The sequence below is a fragment of the Mus musculus genome, chromosome 13, assembly GCF_000001635.26.
Source record: "Mus musculus strain C57BL/6J chromosome 13, GRCm38.p6 C57BL/6J".
In the NCBI taxonomy this organism is placed as follows: Eukaryota; Metazoa; Chordata; class Mammalia; order Rodentia; family Muridae; genus Mus; species Mus musculus.
Genome location: NC_000079.6, coordinates 69,702,504 through 69,727,529, shown reverse-complemented (window position 1 = coordinate 69,727,529; position 25,026 = coordinate 69,702,504). Strand labels below are relative to the sequence as shown.

The 25,026-nt window shown below is 47.0% G+C and overlaps 1 protein-coding gene across 1 annotated transcript in view; it reads left to right on the top strand.

The window, feature by feature from the left end:
* Positions 1–24,698, top strand: part of Ube2ql1 (ubiquitin-conjugating enzyme E2Q family-like 1) — a 37,066-nt gene extending 12,368 nt beyond the window's left edge. The window contains exon 2 of the mRNA NM_001145162.1: positions 23,357–24,698. Within this exon, the coding sequence (NP_001138634.1) occupies positions 23,357–23,488 (132 nt within the window). The 3' untranslated portion in view covers positions 23,489–24,698. The remainder of the gene's footprint in view (positions 1–23,356) is intronic.
* The last annotated feature ends 328 nt before the right edge of the window (positions 24,699–25,026 follow it).

Here is a 25,026-nt window from a genome sequence, read left to right as displayed (position 1 = left end):
CATATTCACAAATACGGACTACCATGTGAGTTTTTTTTGTAAAATGTGAAGTGTAGGCATATATCTCTCTCAACCTACTTTAATAAGGGCTCAACCTCCCCTCTAGCCCACCACCTACCAGAGGTGCTGGGAAAGAAGGGTTATTAGGATACCAGGGAAGTAAACCTGTTTAGAAATATTTCTTTGGGCCGATTCCAATATTCGTAGTTCTCAGTCCAGTCCACCAGCAAACACCAAACATGAATCAGCAGTTGCAATCCAGTCCACTTGGCAGATGCCACACAGGAATCAGCAAGGACAGTTCAATCCAGAAGAAACCACAAGGCTCTCCAATCCGCTGGAGTCAGGAGAAGTGGCAAGAAGTTCTTTGGTGAGTTAGTCTCTAAGAAGTCACCACAAGCAAAGCTCAGTGATGCAATGCAAGGTGAACCAATACATGTGTGTCATCAACGAAGACTAGTGAGCAAGGTAGAACAAAGCGAACCAGTACTTGAGCTCCCAGTGTCTGTGGAGTCATATTTATATTCTTTGTATGCATCCTTTCCTATGTCTGCTTCAGCAAAACATCCTTTCACCTGTGTGCTCTGGCAAAACATCATTTGACATGATTGACTTTCCAAAGAAAACCAGAAGTTTTCCCTTCAGTAGAGTTCTGGTTTTGCTTGTTATGTTTGCATTGGGATCTCACTCTTAATACAAGCTAGTCTGGAACTCACTATGTAACCCAAGCTGGCATGAAGCTCATGGCAGTCCTCCTATCTTGCCTGCCGAGGGCTGGAATTTCTATTGATGACAAAGTCATGCTGTTGTTATTGTGGTTTAATTCAAGCAAGTTACTGAAGCTAATTTGGCTTTACCCATCCAAAGCGACAGCCCCTGGGAGCCATTGGTTCAGACAAGAAGAAGCTTCAGGGTCATTGGTATGAGATGGTGGTGGTCTTGGGAATGCTCTTAAAGCTTATTATACAGCTCAAAACCAGAACATTTGGGAGAGAGGTTTAAGAGCCATACCTGTTTTGATTTGTTTCTGTCATGTTATTGTTAGGTAGAGTTAAGCTAAAACCCTGGATCTGGTGGCAGACACAGGATCCTATCACATTATTCCTCCAGACCACACTAGCTTAAGGGCTTAAAACCACTCACCGGTGCCACTGCACAGGGGAAGCACACACTCAACGGGAATGGTGGACATGGTAGTGAGTATGTGGAAATGCTGAGTAGATGAGCCTTCTCTGAGGAACTAGAGCTTCCTAAAATACTCACAATAAAATGATCGCCAAAGGCCTAGCCATGCAGTTGCAAGAAACACTCACTATGCAAAGGGATCTACTGTTGTTATCAGTGTCTCCTGGTTACACTGACATCAAGTGGACTCAAATTTCTCACACTGAGCCCTAACTCAATTGGAAAAAGTGCCCAATAACCCCCCTTTTGTTCTGGAACCACTACAGCCTCTCAGAATGGACCCTTGTCATGGCCTTTGTGGGCTTCATCTCGTCAAAGCATTGTGCATGATGAGACACTGACATCTGACAGCTGAAGCAAGCAGGGCTCTAGTTATTGCCCAGCCACCTCCCCTTGCACTGTACTAATTATAATTAAACTTTGCTTTCTGTTGGAAGTTGGGAGTTTGCATCTTTATAACTCTAGTCACCTCTGATCTCCTAAGAAGCCCCATTCTGTGGCTGGGAGATGGCCCAGTGGCTGAGAGAGCTTGTTGAATAGGCATGAGTACCTGAGTTCAGATCAGAGCACCCATGTATAAAGCCAGCCATGGCCAATCATGCTGTATTGCCAGTGCTTTGAGGGCATCGGGGGAGATGTAGGGTACAGAGACAGAAGGATCACTGGGGTCTGATGGCCTACAGGCTAACTCTAGGACAGGATTTCATCTTTCCATGTAGTGGAGCCTCCAGGGATAACTAAGAATGGGGCCTGGGTGTGTTGCCATAACTACCAATGTAGGCACGATGAGGTTTTGAGTACCATGGTTGGCAAATAGAAACAGTTCTACCCAGCAGCTCAGACTGTTTCCTCGCACTTATTTTTTCATTTTAAAATCCTGTTTAACATTTCTTTCACTGAATCTAATCTCACTTGAAATCTTCTCAGTGGTCCTATCCTACCTGAGATCTTGAGAGTCTTGCATCTCCACCTTTGCTCCAAGAACACGCACAAGTCTTGGCTCCATGCCAAGCCCTCCCAGCCAGAGAGTCATAAGACATCCCTGCGAGCCAGCTGGACCCCTACTCAGCCCTAGAGATCCACCCTTGGTTGCAATGGCAAACCTGGCAGGTTCTGCAGTAGCTTTAAATCAGTGATAATGTTCTGGATCTTGACGGAAGCCACTGGCTTGATGGACATAGGCAAGGGTGACACTGAGTTGTCCTTCTCAGGACTGTTGAGTGGTGCCGTGTCATCTCCGTGATCAGAAGAGATGTAAAGTCTCCAGAACTAGCTGTTTATTAGTGTGGTGGTTTGAATGATAATGGCTCTCATAGGCTCATATAATTGAATGTTTGTTCCTTAGTTTGTAGAACTCTTTTGGGGTAGGATTAAGAGGTGTGGCCTTGTTAGAGGAGGTGTGTCACTAGGTGTGGACTTGGAGGTTTCAAAAGCCCATTCCAGTTAAGGTTTTGAATTCTTTGTTCTTTCTTCATATCTCTCTGTCTCTCTCTGTCTCTCTGTCTCTCTCTGTGTCTCTCTCTCTGTATCTCTCTCTCTCTCTCTCTCTCTCTCTCTCTCTCTCTCTCTCTCTCTCTCTCTCTGTATCTCTCTCTCTCTCTCTCTCTAACTTGTGGATAAGATCTAAGCTCTCAGCGAATGTTCCAGCCCCATGCCTGCCTGCTGCCATGTTCTCCCTACCATAATGCTTATGGATTCACCCTTTGAAACTGTAACCAAGTCTTCAATTAAATGCTTTCTCTCATAAGTTGCCTTGTTCATGGTGTCTCTTCACAGCAATATAACAGTAACTAAGACAATCAGTATTCAACTACAAAACACTCCTACAGCCCAGTGCCCTCAAACCCAAGTGTGTGACGAAGGGATTTTGGTATAAGAAACAAGAGGCCAGCAGTCATGTGAACCAAGACAAGTTCACTGTTTTCATGAGCTCCTAATAGTGACATGACTGAACCATGATATACCAGGGACACCCCAGGGTGTCCCTGGCTCACTCCCCTTTCTGTTTAGCACCAATCCCAAGAGTACCATCATATAGGACTTGCCAAAGGGTCCAAGACTGACCGACTTCTAATTAGAGAAAAATCTACCCAGCCTGCAGACAGAACAAGTAAGCTCATCAGAGGATTCAGAAAGTACAAGACCACCGAACCCTCACTCAGCTGCACCTGGGGCAGAACGAGCCCCTCTACAGTTATGGGACAGTGGATCTGAATCTGATGAGAATGCCAACACTTCACCATTAAGTTAAGATTCCCAGCAAGGCTGAGGGATAAAGCCATTGCTGTGGGAAAATAACTAAAATGTACAGTTATGAAATATATGGTGAAAGGCTATTTTGTAAAAGTTGGGTCTCGTTGACACATTGGTATCAACTGGCCCTGTAAGTCAAGCCAAGCGGAAGGGAACAAAGGACACATAGCCATCTTGTCTTCCAGAAGCACGAGTCTGTGTAATGCAATGTTTGCCATTTAACTTTCCCTTTGCATGTGGTTCTTCCTACATAATTATGATTATAATTGGTGCAATCTTCATTTTGTACCCAGCCTTAATTTTCTTCACCTCCCTTCAGTTTCTTTTATTTTTCTGTCTCCCGCTGTTCTTTTAAGTGAGTAAGTCATGCCATTCAGGGACGGATAATGTTTCTGAAAACACTGCAGAATATTCGGGGAGGTCTTACTTTGAAATTGAGTGAGTAAACCCTTTATACTTTAGCAAGCTGCATTTTAAATAGGGCATGTACGTAGGGGAAGATCATGAATTTGGGGAACAGAAATTACTGGAAGAGAATGAGTAGATAGAGGGGTGTCATGTGCTCAGAACGGACATGGGGGGCAGGACCTGTGACATGTGACACCTTCCTCATTAGCTCATGGCATGGTAGTGCAGATTTATGATGGAATTTTATACCAGAGTTTTATTCTAGAGCATTCTTAGGACTTTTACAAACAAATGCCTTGAGTCACACACTAAGCAAAGTTAGAAAAATAGGCCTAGTGACCTAGGGTACACACAAGCCAAGAACTCAGTGACTTGTGCTAAGCTCAGATGGGCTTAGCACCTTCTCCCTAACCTATGAAGATTCTTTTCCTTGTGCAGTATTGGGTTTTGCATATGAACAACACATCCCACCTTGGACAAAATTCCAAATACGAGGTCATGAGATGCAGTGTCTAGACAAAAGAGAACTGAGAAACATCAACTCATGTTGCTTCCCTCAGACACCACGCACAGCTCCTGGGTGCTTCTCCACTTGGCTATTTAATGTTCCAAGGCCTTATTAGAAATGGCTGCTTCCCTGGTGTGATGGAGGGTGCTCGCTCATTCCTGGCTGCATTCCCCAGCTAGAGAAGGCCTTGGACACAGCTTATGGAGGTCACCAAGAGGACAAGATGACTGCTGCTTTTGCAGTGCCCCACCTGCATCTCAGAGTCTGGAAGGAATGACAGGAGAGGGTATCTTAGCCCTAAAGACTTCATTGGTTGTCCCACAACTGTCCCAAGGAACCCAGGTGCAAACCTAAACATATTAATGAACTTTGGACAGGACAGTAGATTCATTCTGGTGTATGTGTGTGGTGTGTGTGTGTCTGTGTGTGTGTGTGTATGTGTGGTGTGTGTGTGTGTGTGTGTGTGTGTGTGTGTGTGTGGTATGTGGGGTGTGTGTGTGTGTGTGTGTGTGTGTGTGTGTGTGTGTGTGTGTGTGTGTGTGTGTGTGTGGTGTGGGTGTTATGTGTGTGTGTGTGGTGTGTGTGTGTGTGTGTGTGTGTGTGTGTGTGTGTGTGTGTGTGTGTGTGTATGTGTGTGTGGAGGGAGGGGACAGACCTTTTTCCCTCCAGGTGTTTTTAACCTTTCATTGAGGGGCATTTGGAACTCTTAAGGACCAATGAATGGTCCTGCAGCCCAGAGGAAATTTATAGCTTGGAGGAATAAAGACTATCACCATTCCATAGGACCTGTGAAGGCCCATCACAAAAATCAGGTCACTTTTTAAATATAACTACCAATTTTTATTTCATAGAGTCTCCAAATTTCAGAGCTAAGGGGGGAATGCTTGGGAGTAATGGACTGGTGTCTGCATGAGAGAAAACGTTTTAATCTCATAGCAGGAAGTCGGGGGGGGGGGGGGCGGTAAAGGTGGTTGTCACCAAGTCATTTGTGCCAGGTTCCCATGTTTCTTGAGTTTGGTTAGCACCTTCTGGTCACTAGGGATCTCTCTACCAAGTTAGGACAGACTCCTTGCCAGCACGCCCCTTTCTGCTTGCCTACCCTGAGAATGTTTCCATAGGCCCAAATGTGGGCAACACACACACAGAGGCACATCTCATAGTCTTAGCGAAACTTCACCTTCCCGTTTCCACTTCCAAACATCTGAGCAAGAGTGTGCCTGAGGTCTTCATCTGGGCCCAGTGGTCTGTGTGGGATGCCTTTTGCTTGTCACTGAGTGTATATAACCAGGTCACAGATCCCTTTCTGAACCCTAATGTCAAAGCCCCCTGTTGTGTCCCACTGTCCACCCAGGCTACCTCATGGCCTTTCTCTGTACGAAGCCTGTCCCCTTCTTTCCTTCCAGGCTCTCACTGAGAGCTTTCCTTCCATTTTCAGAGCATCCTCTTGCAGTTTCCCATGTGTTCCCATGCCCTGGGTGAAGCAACCCTTAGGAGGTCCATGAGGTGGTCTCACAAGCCATTGCAAGTGGTGTCTGTGGAGGCAACGCTGCCCAGCCATTTGTGTTTGGATTTCATTCATTCTTATTCCTCAGACGTAGAGGAATTCATAAAAAATATCCTCCAGAAGAAAGGCTGGCAGGGTCACAGGACTCCTTGGACAAGCCCAGACCTTGCACCTAGAGGACACTCAGTAGATGTCACTAAATGAAGCAGAGTGGGTGCCCTTGGGATACAGCAGGATTATGATTCATTAGAGAAAGCTGGAGGGTGCTGAGTGCCTGGTAATTGCAGTGTCGTCGGGAGAGTAGACATTTTTAGCAACAAAGCCAAACTCCACACAAGGACGTTCTGTGGTTGACACCAAGGACATAGCAGCTTCCCTCCTGGAACCATGAGCACTCCAAGGGACCGGAACCAGCCTCTGTGCTTCAGTGAATGTAAATCGGCTGGCTCTGTGGGGTTTGTTTGTGACTGGTAGCCTTTGAAGTGTTGTTTTGCAGTGTGCCGGGGCAGACACTGGAGGGGGGGAAAGCCTTGCTCACTGTCCTGCGCCTGCCAGGCAGCAACACGCTGTATGGTTTTTATTTATGGAGAAATTCAGTGTGAAATTTAGTAATGCTTGAAGATCTCTGCACTTGTCTTTTGTTTGTTCTTTGAATTATATGATTTTACTTGCCTGGTTATAGTCAATCTGAGAACAATTAGTGGTCAGTAGTTTTAGCAAACTGGTTACAGCAAACACTGAATAACCCTGAGTGAAACCCCAGACCACTGTGACGCATGTCAGGGAAAACATCTCTGCATGTGTGTCTGTTCTTACCATATTCAAAAGTAGAGACATGTGTTGGAGTATTCCCAAATATCACCAACAGTCTACCTCTGTGGCCCAGGATCAGGCTAGGATCATCCTTCCTTCTGGCTCCCAGCAGAGATGGACAGAGTTCCTGTCTCCAGTGCCCCACACTCTCCTCTGCAGAGTCCCTGTCTCCAGTGCCCCCCCCACTCTGATCTGAATTCTTCTCATTTGACAAACCTTCTCCCTCTTGCCTCCTTGCAACTTTGAACTCTGCAAGAATGAGGCAGGCATGGTTTCATCCATTTAAGACCACAGAGAGTAGCAAAGCTGCCAGAGGTCTGGCTGTATCTCCTAGATGATCTAGATGCTCAGCTGCCCAAATGACCCTAGGCATCTTTCCACACTTGGCAGCCATGGTTTGCCAGCCCCAGACATTTAGGAGATCCTCCATATACCTCACAAATCATAACTTGTCAAGATAGCTAAGGCTCAGTTCTCTGTGTGTGCATACATATGTATGCAAATGTGTGTAAATAGAGGTGTATGTATATATATATGTAAGGCATTTGTAAAGTTAAATGAATGTTTAAAATACTTACATAAATTTTTATTCAAATAGAATGCACATATATTTATATCTTAACTTCAGGGTGTTATCCCCAATGTTTGCAATATGGCAATTAAAATGGTCTTTAGATTTTCTTTCTTCCTCTAAATGCAACTAACCCTAAAAGGCAATTAAATAACAAATGGCATAAGGGGATTTTGTCTGTTGCTATTAACTTTGGCCATGAACCCTTATGGTGGTAATAGTTTAATGAAGAGATAGATGCCCCCACCCTCAGTTCCATCCCTCCATGATGCTTTATGATAAGGTTGAAGTGGCCCCTGTGTTGGTCTTCAGTGAACCTGGCATGATAGCACAGGTCTTTAATCTTCACATTTGGGAAGCAGAGGCAGGCAGATGTCTGTGAGTTTCAGCCAGCCATGGCCACAAAGCAAGATACTGTATTTTCTATTTTTCTATTTATTTATTTATTTATTTAAATTAAAAAGAGTGCAGACTTTGAGGATGCAGGTACTAAGGGGCTACCCTGCCAAGGGGCTGCCCTGCCATTTCCATTCAGTGTGTGGACCCAGTAATGAATGCAGGATTTCCCCCCAGAGATTCAGAATTACCCAGAAGACATAGCATCTTACCAATAACCTGTCAAGAGACCTGTCCCTCCCAGGGATCATCTCTAAGAAGCTGCCTCTGTCCCCCTCTATTGGTCCACAGCAGTCCAGGCACCAACAAGCCAACACTAGTTTGTTACAGGGATTGGTATTACCCCATAGCTCTTTCTGTGCTGTCAAAGATTTGTTTCTTCCTGAAAGGGTCAGAAAGTTCCTGGACAGAGTGACAGTGTGTGGGGTTGTGGTGGCATATTGGTTGTCTGATGTCTGTAGCTCTTGAGAGGCTTCTCTTAGTAGAGAAGATCCTAGGTTATTGTTCCATGTCTATGCAGCAGTGTAGCTTGAAAGTAAGAGAGTGGGCATTCTGAGTTTCTATTGTCAGAGGGCCTGGATTTTCTCTACATTCTCCTGTGCTCATGTGAGCTACATACAGGAACACAGGGCCACCCCTGCACAGGGGTCTGGAGCTCACACATCTTTCTGCATGTATCCACCAACCTTCTTCCTGGTCAGTTACCATCTTTAAAGACTGTTAGCTCCCACCCCAACCCCACCTGAAAGAACAGGAGTACTATGGAAGAGCTGAGCAGACAGGTGGGATCCTCTAGCCCTCCCATGCCATCAACAGTGGGCACAGAGCCCACTAGGATTGTCCTAGTGTGCATAGTGAATGGACAGTTCTAGTGCGCATAGTGCAAATACTGTCCTAGTGTGCATAGAGCACGGACTGCCAACCACACAGGGTGCTGCAAGAAGCTGGAGGAGAAGAAAGGTGCCATAGGACTTCAGGGCTGCTACCTTTCAAACGTGCTAGTATTATACAGGTGCTCTGAGCACCTTGGGCTGGCTCCAGAGCAGGCGATAGACCCAACACACAGGTTTTTATGTTGCCAATGAACCGGGGCAGAGATGCAGGTAACAGCTTAATGAGCGTTGCCAAAACAAGTTGGGGACCTCAGCGTAAAACAGAATGCTCTATTACCTTGAAATAGGCTCAAGGTTGCAACCACTGAGGTTCCAGCATGGAGGTGTACAAGCCTCCAGCGTTAGCCTCTGTTGGTGGCTGCTGGATTATACAGCCAGGCATGCCATGGAGCAGGCTTGTGGAGAGAGACTGTTTCACCGAGAAAGAGTATTGAGATGACTTGTGTTAAGAGCATCACACCCATTGAAATGACTGAGAACAAGCACTTTGGGGCCTTTGAAAGCAGGGTGGTAATCTGCTGAGTCATCCGAAACCCTTGGGATCTGAAACTGTTGGCTCCCCCGCCCCCTCCTCACAGCCTGGAGTCCTGGCAGGGAGGGGAGGAGTCTTCATTCTCGCTGAGTGGATGCTTGCTTCTGCGCCTCCAGCCTGCCACTTCATTAGCGCCTCATTAGCAGACACTGCACAAAACAATCCAAAGGGTGTTCTGGGGCAAATGTATCCAATGGTTACAGCATCTTATAGAAAGTTTGGTCGTTAAAAAAAGTTTTTCAGGGCCTAAAGGTCCAACTTTCTGAGGGCGGGGGGCAGATGGGGGACATCACGCTTTAAGATGGTGTTTAGGGCTTGCCCTCTGGGTCACAGAGTTGCTGAATCTTTGCTGCCTCCAACAGAACACCGCTGTGCTTGCTCATTAGGGAAATGGGCAGATGCAGAGAGGTTCAAGGCCAAGGGCAGAGGCCCGGACTAGTGTGTTCCTGAGCTCAGCTAGTTTTGGAGAAAGGGCTGCAGGAAGTCAGTACCTGTGAACACACAACACATTTGTGTGACCTTTAGGGCATGGTATGGTCTCCAATCCACTGGCTAATGGTATTGTTTCCTCAGCAGGAAAACTTGGTTGAACTTCTCAACAGTCATCCCACTGTTCTTGTTAGACACTCCCTGCTACCAATAAATAAGCCAGCGACCCCACTCCTCAACTCCAAGGATTACAAATCTCCATGTCTGTCCCCCAGAGTCTCCCTAAGGTAGCCTCATGTCTAAGCCCTTAGAACAGTGGCCAGCATTGACACTGAAGTTTCTAGGTTCTTGAAAGTCTAGGCTTGCCTAGGGCACCAAGAGCATCAAGAAGTATCCACGTCACGTGTCCACATTCACTCAGCCATGACATCCATCAAGAACAGCAGTGATAATCACTACGTGGCCTCGAACTAATCAGGCGTCTGTCCATGTAGTGAGTTGGCCTAATGTTATTTGTATTCTAATGTTAATTTGGATCCCCCCAAACTGTCCTAAAGACAGATCCGTATGTAAGGTATTGAGGGACCCTGTTCCCTGTTAATTCTGATTGGTAAATAAAGATGTTACCAGCCCATAGCTAGGGAGAAGAGATATAGACAGGGTTTAGGTTTCCCAGGTTTGGGACCATGAAGAAGAGGAAGGAAGAAAGAAGAAGAAGCCACCATGGGATAGAGAGGACATATGGGAGAGGAGAAAGAAAAACTGCCACGGGCTAGGGGCCAAGAGAACGTAGCCCAGAGGGCTGCCTGATTGGAACTAAGAGCAGCCCAGATGAAACATAGTAATAGCCTGGGTTATGGATAGGAGGTAGATTCTAACAGCTTAGAGGGTAGACAGTTGCCCAGCTACTGTGCTGTTCAAGGCATTTTAAAATGTAATGGCTGTGTGTGTGTGTGTGTGTGTGTGTGTGTGTGTGTGTGTGTGTGTGTGTGTGTGTGTGTATGTGTGTGTGTGTGTGTGTTTGTGTGCCTTTCATCCGGGAACATAAATGGTTTAATGCAGGAAGGAATCCCATTCAGGGATTTATGTATTTAATGCTACATGTCCACTTTCACATACACATTTAGACTCACTAAACCACACGACCTGAGCTCTGCCTGGCCATGATTTTTTTCTAAATCATGCTGATGTAGAACCAGCCACTAAGGGCCACTATGAATCCAGCCACTGCAAGAATTCTCAACAGTCACCCTGGAGCCCGGTCCCTTCCTGCTAAAGTAGACCTGTAGCAACTTGCTGCTGTTGTGAGGGTCTGAAACAAATTCTGGTGGAAGCCACCAGCTAACCCTCACTCAGGACAGTCATGGCTGCACTGGGCATGTACTCTAGCCCAGAAGATGAACTACCCCACCCAGCTTCTTGCTAACATTGCAGCCTTTAGAGAAACAGCTTCATGGAAGTTTCTGTAAAGGAGACACGGAGAAGAAAGTTGATCATTTGGATCTTAGAGATGTCCACACTGAGACAGGGAGAGTGTGACCTTGTGATGAGCCTGGCGGTAGTGAAGGTGGCTGCTGGATGAGTAGTGAATACTGAAGCTGTAACTACCGTCCCTGCACACAGTGGTAAACTGAGGACCAAACGGACAGTGTGTGCGCAGTGTGTGCAGCTCTGTAGAGACTCCTACATGCAGGCTCAGTCCTCCCCACAGCATGAGTTCAGTGTTCACCTGATATTGGATGAAACAGCCACACCTGAACACTGAGTTCCATTCCTAGAACTGAGCCACAGAGCCTGGTGGACTTCTGTCCGGCGAGGGTGGGGCTATGTGTAGTAGTCAAAACTCAACTTCCTGTCCTCATGAACATCTTTGATAAAGGAGATTAAGTAAATGTCCCTATAGTCCCGTTGCTATGTTTTTATGCCAAGAGCAAACTATTCTAAAGGCTAATGTGTATTTTATGCAGTGTGTGCCCAAAATCGTAACATTTTCTCACTTGAATTTTCCAGAAAACATATCTCGAGTTGGTTTTTATTTGTTTAATGCCATAGCTCTTTCCCCATCTGCAAATGCCAGAGCAGTGATATACAATGTGAACTTTCTCTGTCGTTAGGAGTCCTGTTGCTTGAGAAACAGACTACAGCCGTGAAATGTCACAGCAAGTGCAAAGGCAGGCCTGCGCCTCAGGGTTAGAAACCATCTGCAGAGGGAACTCCAGGCCTGCTGCCCTGGCTGCCTGTGAAATCCTGATCTCCTTCTTAAAGCAGGTTTTCCAGAGCAAACAATTTGCCCCCAAATAGTGATGTTCTGCTATCAGGGGCAGACATCAGTGTGTGGCTGCCCTCTTTTCTGGAACTCCAATCCCATTACTCACCCACCCCACCCACCCACCCACCCCCCCCACACACACACTGCTGTCATTTTATCTAGTGTTGACTTGGTTCCCCCATACCCCACCCATCCCCATTTAAGAGGAGTTTCTCTTCAAAGGCATTTCCTATTATCTGTGCTAAGGGAACTGAATAATGGGAGCTGTGAGACAGGGAAATGTTGATTGCTTAGTGGTGGAGAGTGATGAAGTCAGTGGGGGCAGCAGCTGACAGAGAAAAGTCTAGGGTCACTGGGAGAGGATGGGACTTCTGTAGGAAAAGTACAAAAGGCAGGAGGTGGGAAAGGTGAGTAACTTTCCTCACATCCTGTCTCCCTGGAAACCATCTGCTGTGCTGTGGGTATCACTCAACAGTGTGTCCTTTCTGGGGACAAAGGTGTAGCCTCTTCCCCAGGGTGGCTAGCCGTGGGTCCATCCATTTTTTTTTATGCGAAGCATTATGGAAAAGCCCCTTGAACAGATGGAGACATCCTTAACATCATGGGCCTGCAGCAGGGGATGGTCACAGACTGGAGTGAGCAAAGCTGTCCCCAGCCCCAGCAGGAGAACAGAAGTGAGAGTGGGTGGGTACCAGCCCCTGCAGGGCTGAGGGATGGGAGGTTTGACTCTAAAGTTGTGGGGCCTAGGGAAAATCTACAGATAGGAAAGAACGTGAACCAAGAACTGAACCAAGATCAAACTGGCTGGTAAGCTACCACTGTTCCTTAAAAGTCATTTAAAGTCAGAGTCCTCTTTAGCTAGGGGACCAGAACTATTGCTTTGAACAATGACATATACCTTCATGGAGTTAAGACCTTGCCTAAACTGTTTAAGTAAATGCAGAAATACAAATGTAGCATAATCTGCCAGTCTTCCCGTGGGCATATAAGGATATTTAGAGAACTTCCCATATAGCATCTAGAAGTATAAAAGAGAAAACGCAGGGGTGGCTGTGTTTCAGCTTGGCCCATATAAAGTAGTATCTAAAAAATAAACAAGGTTTGGGAATGTGTCTCCATTGGTAGATCACATGCCCGTCATGCACAAGGCCCTAGGGCTGATCTCCAGAATGCACAAACCAGGTGTAGTGACGCCTGCCTGTGGTCCCAGCACGTGGGAGGAGGAGGCAGGAAGAACAGTCAGGGCCATTCCTTACTTTGTATTGACTTTGAGGCTAACCCGTGGTACACAGAACTCAATCAATCCACCATGCATAGGAATGTTGCTCACATGTAAAGTTGCTTGCTCAGCACGTATGAAGCCCCAGGCTCAATCCCTAGCATAACATAAAAGTAAACATTCAAAACAGTGCCGCTTACTTCTTATTTTTGAAATAAGACTATCCTGATACTGTGTCAACTGTCAACCCGATAAAAGAATCACCTGAAGTTTCAGCAGAGTAAATGTATCCACTGGGTTGGTCTGTGGGCATGTCTGCGTAGGACAGTCTTGATTTGAATTGATGCAGCAGGGTCCAGCGCACTGGGACAGCATCATTCCCTGGGCAAGTGGTTCTGAACTGTGTAAAGAGCTGACTAAGCATGTGCCTGAGAGCTAGCGAGCAGTCTTCCTCATGATTCCTGATTGCTAGCCTTCCTGCCTTGACTTCCCTCAGTGATGGGCCGTGACCTGGAAGTAGAACCCACATAAGCCGTTTCCTTCCTTAAGTGGTTTCTGGAGCTAGAGCAGGTGACACAGACAGATCAAGTCAAGGGGAAGAGGGGAAGAGATCAGAAATGGCCATAGAGCAGAGCGGATGCCTTGGAAATCTTAAGGTTTGTGCGTAGTGATAGTAACAGACTTAGAGCTCCAGACTAAAGGGGGTCACCAGTGGCAGGAGCGGGCTCCCTGGGGAAGGAGCTCCTGGTGTCACTAAGAAGCCAAGGCAGGAAGTATGTGTAGGGGATGAGGGCCACTGCCTTCCTGTCTGTCCTACAGGTCCCCATTCTCTCTGCTACTGAGAATGTTTAACACCCAGGATGCTTTTGTTAGGACCTGGCTGTGTGCCCTGAGCTTTGCGGCTTCCAGCATCTCACTGATCCATCCGTGTCTCAGTTACTTCACGTGTGTAGATGGTTGGACAGTTACTGAGCCCAGCTGCTAAGGTGGTCTAGTGTGTCCAATGTGAAGACTGTCCCAGTCTGAGAATAGTGACTCGCACATGGTAGGCTATGTCTACCTATGGTGCAGTCTTGCTGTCCCTCTACCATGTAGAGATACACTCTAACAGACCTCACCCAAGGACTTGCCTGCTCAAGCAGAAGTGTGCTAGTGAGTCTCAAAACAGCAACTTTAAGATGATCGTCTGATTATCAGGAAACATTTTTAGCAGAAATGTTGCTTTTTCTGGGCTTGATTCCTCTAACAAAATACCATCTGTTTCCATGCAGACTCAACAATTGCTAGAACTTTCTTTAGGGTGGAGAGAAAAGTGATGCTCTGTGTTGGTGAGAATATGAGAACTGTGCCTTTGGCATTACCAGTGGCTGGGGGACTTTCATGGGAATGTTAAATAAGGCGCCTTCACTAACGTGAGGTTCAGAAGAACATCAGTTAACACCATCAAAATGGACACAAAACCAATGGAGGTTTCACAAACTTCAGAGTATACCGGAGTCCGTGAATTGCTTAAGATTATTAGGAAAATACTTGGGACCATGTTAGACAAAAATCTTTGTTCACCTGAGATTTCTCTTCCAGGTTCTAATAAGGAAACATTTCCTGTTGAGTTGAGTGGCTTTGCATGAAGATATTGTCCTCTTGGGGCTGGCTCAGCGTTTAAAAGCATTGGTTCCTCTTTCAGGGGACCGGGGTTCAATTCTAAGTACCAAAATGGCAGCTTACAAGTGTCTGACACCCTCACACAGATATGAATGCAGACAAAACACCAATACATGTTAAAAATAATAACAATTAAAAATTCAAAAATACTATTTTCTCAGCTGCACCAAAGAGAGTCAGATTCTTTCAAAAATGGCCCATGAGCCTTCCCATGGGGGGGGTGTTTAATCTGTCTACTGCATTCACTCATTCATTCATTCATTCATTCATTCACTCACTCATTTATTATTTCCTATACTAACTAATCTACCAGAAGTCCCCTTCACTGGGGCATCCCAACTGAGAGATAGGAAGAACTGTGCGTCTTGCTTTCCCTATGTCTCTAGCACCCACTGGGGACTATTCAAATGACAGTTACTTTTCCAGCCCTTGGGAACTCTAGGCTGCCCCCTTAGGGCTCCTTCATGGATATACTGAGCCTTCTGTTAAAGAAACATTTTCTCAAATGCAGCAGCTATTAAAACAATAAAAGCAGGAGAGTTCTCAAGTTTTGATGCGTTGTAACCAAATAGCCATCTGCATTAGTTAAACTTTTTTTTAAAGATTTATTTATTTATTTTATGTATAGAGGTGCACTGTGGCTGAACAGATAGATGACTGTGAGACTTCATGTGTTTGTTGGGAATTGAATTTTTAGGACCTCTGCTCCCTCTAGTCAACCCTGCTCACTCCGGTCAGCCCCACTCACTCCGGTCAACTCCGCTCTCTCAGGCCCAAAGATTTATTTATTATTATACATGATTACACTGTAGCTGTCTTCAGACGTGCCAGACGAGGGCATCAGTTCTCATTACGGGTGGTTGTGAGCCACCATGTGATTGCTGGGAATTGAACTCAGGACCTTCAAAAGAGCAGTCAGTGCTCTTACCCGCTGAGCCATCTCGACAGCCCTGGTTAAACTTTTCTTGTCTCTGTGGTAGGATACCTGGCACAAGAAGCCACTTTGGGGAATAAGAATTCATTCTGGCTCACAGGTTGAGGGAATGAAGTCCAGGGCAGAGTGGCTCTGTGGAGGTAGGAGCGTCTCAGTCTCAGTAGAATCAGGAAGCAGAGGTAGACCTTGGTCCAGAACAAGAGCCAAGTCCTCACCCTCAGGGCTTGCCCCCAACAATCTACTTCCTCCAGCTAAACCTGCTTCCTAACTATTTCACCAAGCATCACCTGCTGGGGCCAAGGGCTCAAAGGCATGAGACCAGACCATCATATTCAAACCACCCCTTCACACATCTGAGGCTCCTTAAGAGCTGGCCATGTGGGTGACTTGGGGTCATCTGACTTATGTGTCCTCACTTGTTCTTCCCATGGCCCACAGAAGGTGCTCATTATACTGAAACGGAAGCTCACCCCTACAGGGGTTATTGACACATAGGACACAGGGCAGAGCACTGGGTCTGGGAGAGAGTGACTTCCCCAGGGGCCTACGGTCCACTGCAGAATGAAATGAACTTCCTCACACCTGCGCCGTGTACCCTCTTTACAATAATTGTTTGAATTCCTTGCTGTGGGCTCCTATCCAGTCTGCCATCCCTACCCCTTCAGCCTGAAGTTCTGATGTACCTCCAAAATGCAGCCAGCATAGACTTAGCACCTAGCCCTGGACATCTGTTTCCTCCCTTAGCCTATCTGATCTCTTACCCCCACTGATTCCCTCCCCAAGCCCTGCCCATGTGTGCCTCATTGGGCTGACAGTGTTGCCCCTGCCAGGGCTTCAACCTTCTCTGCACTGTGACAGTAGCTGAGCTAACCAGACTCCCTCCCCGAGCACTCTGTCTAACCTCGTGCTTGTCCAGGCCTGATGCACTGCATCCCACCGGGATCAGTTGCTGCTGAGGTTTGGGGAGAGTTCGCTCTATTCCCACTGCCTCCGTTTGTATTCAGAATTACATCCTCTGAAAACACATAAGTGTTTATTCTTACCCAAAATGCTGGGGTCATGAACTGCTCCAAATGTTTGGAGCATTAGCGGGAGGGGTTTAAGTGAAGCCATTATGGGGGTCTAAATCAAGAAAGGAATTCTGAGCCATACTGGGCAGGCACCTTTTGTTGAAATCCCATCTGAGAAGACAGGAAGCCCAGGTGCCGGTGACTGGGACTGAGCAGGTGGGGTGACTGGGATCAGTAGTCACTGGAATGCCCTAGGTCCCTGAAGGTGGCCCACCATGGAAATCTTCCTCCAGCTTTGCAAGAAGCCCTTCTGCCTGGTGTATCCAGGGGCCTGACCAATGTTGTTCCTTCCTGGTTCTTACCAAGGTCTCACAGTCTCAGTGCCCTCCACTCTTCAGTAACCTTGGGGGTGGATGGGTCATGGGATAGAATATCCGATTCCACACAAGTCCTCAGGATCATGTGAAGTCCCTGAGATGGCCTGTGTGAAACAGGTGAACAGCAGCCGTTCCCCAGTAACTATGGATCTGTGACCATCCATCCCCACAGAGGCATAAGGAAGTTAGCACTCTGGACGGTTCATTTCAGACAATGTCTGCCTGGTGTTCCAAAGCAACTCACCCGCTCCAAGGGCATGCTTCCACCATCTTACCCCTTGGTGTCTGTCCTCCTGGCTCTCAGCGTTGATTGCAATTGCAAAGAGTGACTAAGCCTGGACCTATGCACAGAACTGACTGACCTCCAGACTGGTCCACTCAGCCTGGGGCTCCCTCTGTTCCATAAAAGTCCAGGCTCCAGTCAGTAGGTATATCCCTTCAGAGAACTTACTCTGTGGTTTGATAGCCACTACTACGGTGTTACACTTGCACACACACTAACAGGCTCACATACGACAAGCTGTGTGTGTGTGTGTGTGTGTGTGTGTGTGTGTGTGTGTGTGTGTGTGTGTGTGTGTGTGTATACACGTTGACACACAGGCATTTACCCATTCACCAATATATACTCATAGGAATTACATATGTGCACTTGCACACGCATGCATACATACTCAGGTCATGCTAAAGGCTACATGTGCTCCAGGTCCTTCCAACTGATACCTCACTTTATCCCATCCAGTTAGGCCACCTTCCTATGGATCCAGTGTCCTTTTCTGTGGCTTGGCAGTGTGACTTGGAAGCCATCTTCTCTGTGTCGTGTCTTACCTGCCCCTTCAGAAACTAACAAATGGATTTTGCTTGGGATTTGCCTTGAATGTCCAACCTTAAAAGAAAGTCTACCCCAGGTGGGCCTCCTTTCAAGCTTCCATGCCGCCCCTTCCCCACCCCCTTGTCTGTTTTCTCCAAGCCAGGAGCCTGAGAGCTTTACGTGTCTCCCCAGGGAGCAGCCTGTCAGAAAGGAAGGCTGAGCAAGGCCTACCGGGTTTGGAACCTGTGCTGAAGAACAAAGTTCCTGGCTCCTCAAAACCAGCAAGTACACTTCCAAAGGTTTTGAGAGTAAGGATCAACTCTGGAATTTGTGTTCAGAGGAGAATATTCAGGAGCCCTGAAACTCTATAAGAGGACTCTGGAAACATTAATATATACTCACAACTCACAGGCAGATGGGACACGGATACCACAAAGGATCATTTATGAATAAAAACCTACGGAAGTTAGCAATACAAAGCTGAGGAGTTCAGGTCAAACACCACGGGCAAAGGACTGGGAAGTTAGATAATGCAATGCACCCAGGCTGCCTGACGGCAGTTTCATAACAAACAAACAAGCAAAACCTGAGTTATGATATCCACTTTAAAAGTCAGAATTGTCCTGACTTTGTTTAAGAGGATGACAAACTGACATTTCCTTACAGGATGAGGGTCTCAGAATAACTTGACAATAAAACCCCAGTCGCTGCTTTGTATATTGAAGCTGTGATGGTTTGTATATTCTTGGGCCAGGGAATGGCACCATTTGGAGGTGTGGCCTTGTTCAAATAGGTGTGACATGGTTGGAGTAGGCGTGTCACTGTGGATGTGGGCTTAAGATCCTCACCCTAGTTGCCTGCAAGTCAGTCTTCCACTAGCAGCCTTTGGGTGAAGATGTAGAACTCTCAGCTCTGCCTGCACCATGATAGCTTGGATACTGCCATGCTCCCACCTTGATGATAATGGTCTGAACCTCTGAACCTGTAAGCCAGCCCCAATTAAATGTTGTTTTTATAAGACTTGCCTTGGTCATGGTGTCTGTTCACAGCAGTAAAACCCTAACTAAGACAGAAGTCCAGAGCTTTCTAATGCGATTATGATGCTTACTTTACAGACAATGAAACTGAGAACAGGTAACTTGCCCGATGTCATACATGGAGGGAGGCCGAAATGAAGATCTAACAGCGAATCAGTTGAATTCTGCAACTCCTCCCCACCCAGTGCATGCACTCATGCGTAAGCACACACACACACACACACACACACACACACACACACACACACACACACAGCCTAAAAATTCCATGTCTAAGCCCACAGAGCATCTGGTCGAGGCTCCCAGACTACAGCAGTCTATTTCAAGCCTTTACTTGGGGCTACATTTCAAAGCTAATGCCAGCGCTATCAAGAAAAATCTCTGGGGACACAGGCACCTCCACACCCCTTCTCCAGGCTCCTTCCTCCCCTTCTTCCTTTCCTAAGCTGGGCTGGAAGATGTTCAGGACCTGATGGGTCCCCGGCAACCAACACTGTCCCCACTCTAGGGACACAGCCACATGCATCTGCTGAGTAGAAGAGATGGGTCCAGATCTCCTTAGTCGGCCCCATGACATATATCAGTTGGGAGTGACTGTTCTCCCCAGGCCATTTGACATCGTCTGGATAAGTACACTGTCATACCTAGCACCTAGTGAAATGGAGCCGGATGTGATGTTTGTACCCACTCTGCACAGAATAACCTACAGCAGGTTTATCACACTCAGGCGTCACTAACGCCAAGTCTGTCACTAACAACAGGCCTGCACCTCATAGTGTCCATGGCCCCAAGGCTCCCAAAGGCAGCCTCACTTGCCCAGCACACAAAATGGATGAGGCCACAAGGCAATTGGCAGTGACTCTGACAACCAAAAGTCAGCGTGCAGGAGGGTACAACAGGAACTGTGCAAAATCAAAGAGGGCCAGTCTTTGGACTCACCTATTAGCGAGGGAGACAAGGGAGATGTCTTCATGTTTATTCATTTGGCTTCCCCCACCCCTTGCTGCCAAAAGCCAGGACTCAGTAAACTGTTATCAGTGCGAGCATAAGGCCCTTAGCTTCACTCCCAGAAACCATATAGAGAATTATAGTGGTATATATTTATAACCAGTACTGGGGAGACAAAGACAGGGAGATACCTGGGACCCACCAGCCAGAAGCCTGAACGCCCACATGTGCACGCATGCACACGCACGCGCGCGCGCGCACACACACACACACACACACACACATCTATATCTTTTAAAGCCTATGGCAAGGCCAGATCAAACCAAAAGCACATACAAAGTTTTGCTTCACAGGTACAGCCCCAGCCCCTGTGTTCTTGTTAACACTCTTCTTATTCAGTGTTGGTCTGAGCCCTTGAAAGCTGGGGAGGCAAAGACTGTGTTCCCACTGTGCCACTTGTAGGAACAGCCTGTAGCTCTGGAGAAAGAGTGTCAGGAATGTTGTCACAGACTCTGAAGGATGATACCAAGCTCTTGCAGTGAAGGGGAAAGTGTCATATTCCAGTCTTTTCTCGTGAAATACAAAAAGATGGTTAAGAGGAAGTGAGTTATCCAAAAGAAACGTCTGAGCCTAGCCTCAGGTTATCATATGGAAACAGACAGGGGAGGTGGGTGCTCTGACAGTAAGATAGGCAGATCTTAATTCATTCTCTCTCTCTCTCTCTCTCTCTCTCTCTCTCTCTCTCTCTCTCTCTCTCCCTCTCCCTCTCTCTCTCTCCTCTCTCTGTCTCCATTCTCAGCCTCTCCAATTCCTTCTCTTGTTCCAGTGAATCTGTGACAAGTGCTTAGTTAGCTTTTTTATCGCTGCTCCAAAAGTTTTGACAAAAGTGATTTAAGGAAATGTGGGTTTGTCTGAGCTCACAGATGCAAGGTAAGGTCTATAACCACAGGGAAATCCTGCCAGCAGGAAAGAGAGGCAGCAGCCTTGCCTCCTGTCCTGTCAGGAAGCAGGGACAGATGAATTCTGAGTGCTCAGCTGGCGTTCTGCTCTTACTCAGGTCCCCAGTTCATGGGGTGTTGCCAGCCCCTTTCAGGGTGAGTCTTAACGCACAGCTAATGCAGTCTGGAAACTCCCATATAGAATCAGCCATGGCCACAGGACAAATGGAAGCTGGTTCTGACATCTAATGTTGGTGTGTGTAATAATAAAGTGGCTAATCTGGAGAGGGCAACAGTCTGTGCCCACTGCAGGACCCGTGCCTGGGGACTGTTGGGGGCTGAGAGCCTCTCACCGACTCTCACTAGGGAGAAGGCACTGAGCTGCTGGCTCCTGGCAGCCTCTCTCCTACCATCCAACTGACTTCGCACTGGACTCTATGTTCATGATTCTCCCAGGCAGGAAAAAGGGAAACAATGAGCCGCTTGTTCCTCTGGGGTTTGTTGGTTGTATCTTCTAACAGTTGGGACTTTCACAAACAGGCAAAGTTTGTGTTCATGAAAAAGGCCACAGAATATTCCAAAATTACTGCAAGCCTGTTTGTCCGGGTCCTTCAATTCAGAACTCTCTGTCGGAACATCAATTGTCCGTACTGTGCAAGAGGAATTAAAGAGATGGCTAAAACATTCACATTGTCCAAAACTATCTGCTCGTGTGTGTGTGTGTGTGTGTGTGTGTGTGTGTGTGTGTGTGTGTGTGTGTATCAGCTTCCTTGCACAAACACCTATGTCTGACACCAAAGCTTTGGGCTTTGACCTCAGCCACAGTTGTGTGAGTTTTAAGTCTCAGTGGCCCCTACCACCCTTCATAAAAGTACAAAGCTATATAATTAAGCATGGGGCTTATACCCTGGCAAGACTTGGGGACATTACTACAGTCATCAGGCATTACTACAGTCATCAAGCAGAGACTTCCTTCCTTCCCTCCCCTCAAGTTCTTTCTCCCTTGGAAAGGTCATTGGGTCCAACTGGAAGCCTTTATAAAGGGTGTCAAATGTCTGGATAGCAGAGAGACAAGTAGACCAGGGGGCCATTGGAAGTACAGAGCGTTCCTACTCAAGTTTCTCTGTTGTGAATGAGAAGGCTCCCATTGGACAGGAAGGGTAAGCTCTGAATTCATACTTGCAAGCTGTTTTTCCACCCCAGGTTCCTGGGATCTGGCACCATTGGCTGTAGATTCATTGGTCAGTCCAGAAGCTCCCACTTGGTTTACCAGAGAAAGCCAAGGATACTACGAGCTGCAAGCTACGAGCCTCTGGTCCCACAGCCTGGGTAGACGCCACCCTCAGTGTATACGTGGTGTAGTATGGAGGCCTGTTTCCAGTTCAAGGCCCAGCACAATCACACTGTCACATGAGTGTAGCATCCAAGAAATGCAGACGGTCTGTGTAGTTACCGTGAAGCCACAAGAAGTAGCAGGCACCTGAATGAAGGTACTGGCTGGCTGGTGGAAGGCAGTCGTATCTGGGGAGGGGTAACCCAGGAAAGCCTGAGCCTGGTTAGACGTGTGCAAGCATATCTTCAAGGCCAAGGGAACAATTCAGGTGAGCTGCCTTTGAAGAAACTAGAAGCCCAAGAACCTCATCAAGCTGCCCAGTAAGAGCCCACTGTCACCCCAATTTCTGGTGACAATCCACAGGCTCTTAGATCTATGTTCTTTGTGATTGTGATACTTCTTTTTCTCATTCCTCATGGTCTAGCAGGCATGTCCACCGCCCAGCCTTCAGGCTGCATGTGACAGAGAATAGCTATGAATTTGACCCAACATGAAAGCATAAAATCCCTGAAAACATTATAAAGTGTTTTTGTTGTTGTTACTGTTGTTCTTTTGTTTGTTTGTTTGTTTTAACATTCTTTGTCACTTGGTTTTGTGGTTTTCAAGAGTGAACTTTGTAGATGAGAACGTCTTGTCACAGTATCAAATGGTTGAACACACCTCGCTTCTTCTCAGGCTTGTCTCAGCCGCCTTAAGATAGACCAGGTCCTCTTGTCCACTGTGGGACCCAGTCTTTAGTTCTTCAGAACACACCTTTTGGGGAGGCGGCCCTGACCTCTGACCCCCACCTGCCTCCCAAATGATATAACACATGAAACGGCGGAAGTTCAGTAATTGTTCCCAAATGGACTTTACATTTTATTTTTTAATTGCTTTGTGAATGCATAATATACATCTCTGTATATAAATATATTTATTTCCATGACAATCACAGAAAACCCAGAAGTTATACTTGAAGCATGACGTTCCCGTGAGAATGCTGTCCACTTCTGTCTGAACTGATGTTATTTTCCTAAGGGATCCTTCAGCTGTATCTTAAGGATGCAGGGAGAACACCTTCCCGCCTTATAAATGGAACCAGTTTGAACAAAGCAGAGGCTGCCCTGCACCCTAAGTGGTTTACAGTCCCTGGCTCCACAGTGCACCCTCCACCAAAGCTGTAACGCCCCACATCAGACCCATGAGAGGGCCCACCCTTGCTTGTGGTCAACACATGTTGATTCAAACATCAGAAATGGCCTACCACCTTATGGGCCTTTGGCAAACCTTTGAGGAGACAAAGATCTTCTGCTGAGCCTCTAACCTGGTGTCTTTTTCCATCTCATGCAGGGACGGATCTGCAGAAAAGCTGGCAAGTCAAAAAAGTCCTTCAGCCGCAAGGAAGCTGAAGCAACCTTTAAGAGTTTGGTGAAGACACATGAGAAATACGGCTGGGTCACCCCACCCGTGTCTGATGGCTGATGCCTGCACGCTCCCCAGACACTCTCGAGCCGCCCGTCCACACTCCACCCTGCCATCTCCTCCACCGCTGTGCATCTTCCACCCTTTTCTACTCCAGCCAGAACTGTGTTCTGAATGCAAAGGACACACTTAAGTTATTTATGAACTGACGTGTTTACAGAGAGAAAGAGCAAACTGTTTGGGATTACATTTCCATAATAAATGACCGTCTCTAAGTCACTTTAGAACACATGCGAGTTGACGACTTTCCCCAGTCCACCTCCCCTCTGCCCACCTGTCGAATCTCCCTTAGCTTCTTTCCACGACAGCAGCCTTGAGCAGCCCGGAGGGAACTCAGTGCCCCGCCCACTCCATTTCCATATACAAAGGGGCTGTTAGCAAGTCAAGAGAGCCGCACATCACTGGGCCGGCCAGCCCCTGTTTGCTGAGATCTCTGTTTCTCTATCTGGCAGGTCGACATAACTTGAAGATGTATCTTTCTTTCTGTGGCCTGTGGTCTTCTGTGATGACATTTAGACCTCATTCATGCTATGACCTTTGGCTCATAAGAACACAAATCTAACATTGCCAGGTTTTAGTGTTGACTTAAAAGTACAACTGCCCACTTGATTAAAATGTGCTCCCATGCTTATCTTGTTCTGTGCTGCTGTTCGAAGATAAACCTGTGCCATTTGATGAGAGGCAGGGGATGCTGCGGCCACCAGGGGGGGTTCAGGACATGAGGTGCCCCTCCCTGGGTGCTCAGATCAGCAGATGGCCAGAGGGACAGTCTCTTCAGACATTAGGGAACGCTCCAGCAACAGTGCTTCTGTGTCTGTCTCCTCTCAGCCACCAGAAGAAGACAATTTCCCCTTTGCCGATGTCGTCGGACTCACTTTGTCTTCCGTGCTAGTGACAGGAGACACCAGAACTGCCAAAGGACACCAGGTGACACAAGGGGACTTGCATGACCCGGTCTGTTACTTCACCCACTAGTCACTTGTGTGTCCCTGACTTGAGGCAAGAGCACCCTAACTGTGGTGTGACCTCCCGTTATTTAATCTCCCCACACTTTCATTTTACTCTTCTGTTAAATCACCTAGAACTTTCTAAGAAGCTCCATGAAATGAGGAGATAATGTTTATGACAACATGCAGACAGAGGTAAAATGTTCATTCCAAGTGGAAAATCTTATTGGACACATTTTAAATAAAACCATGCATACCTGACACCCAGTCTCGAGAATCAATCATGGTGGGCTAGGCTTCCACTGGAAGTCTGTCTGTCTGTCTCTTCTTTCCTTCCTTCCTTCCTTCCTTCCTTCCTTCCTTCCTTCCTTCCTTCCTTCCTTCCTTCCTGCCTGCCTGCCTTCCTTCCTTATTTCCTTCCTTCCTTCCTCCCTTCCCTCCTTCCTTCATTCCAGCCTCTCTGTCTGTCTATATATCTATATTCCTTTCTTTTTTAAAAAATGTAGATGTTTTGCCTGCATGAATGTCTGTGAACCACATGCATGCCTGGTGCCCTCGAAAACCATTAGAGGGCATTGAATCCCCCTTTGA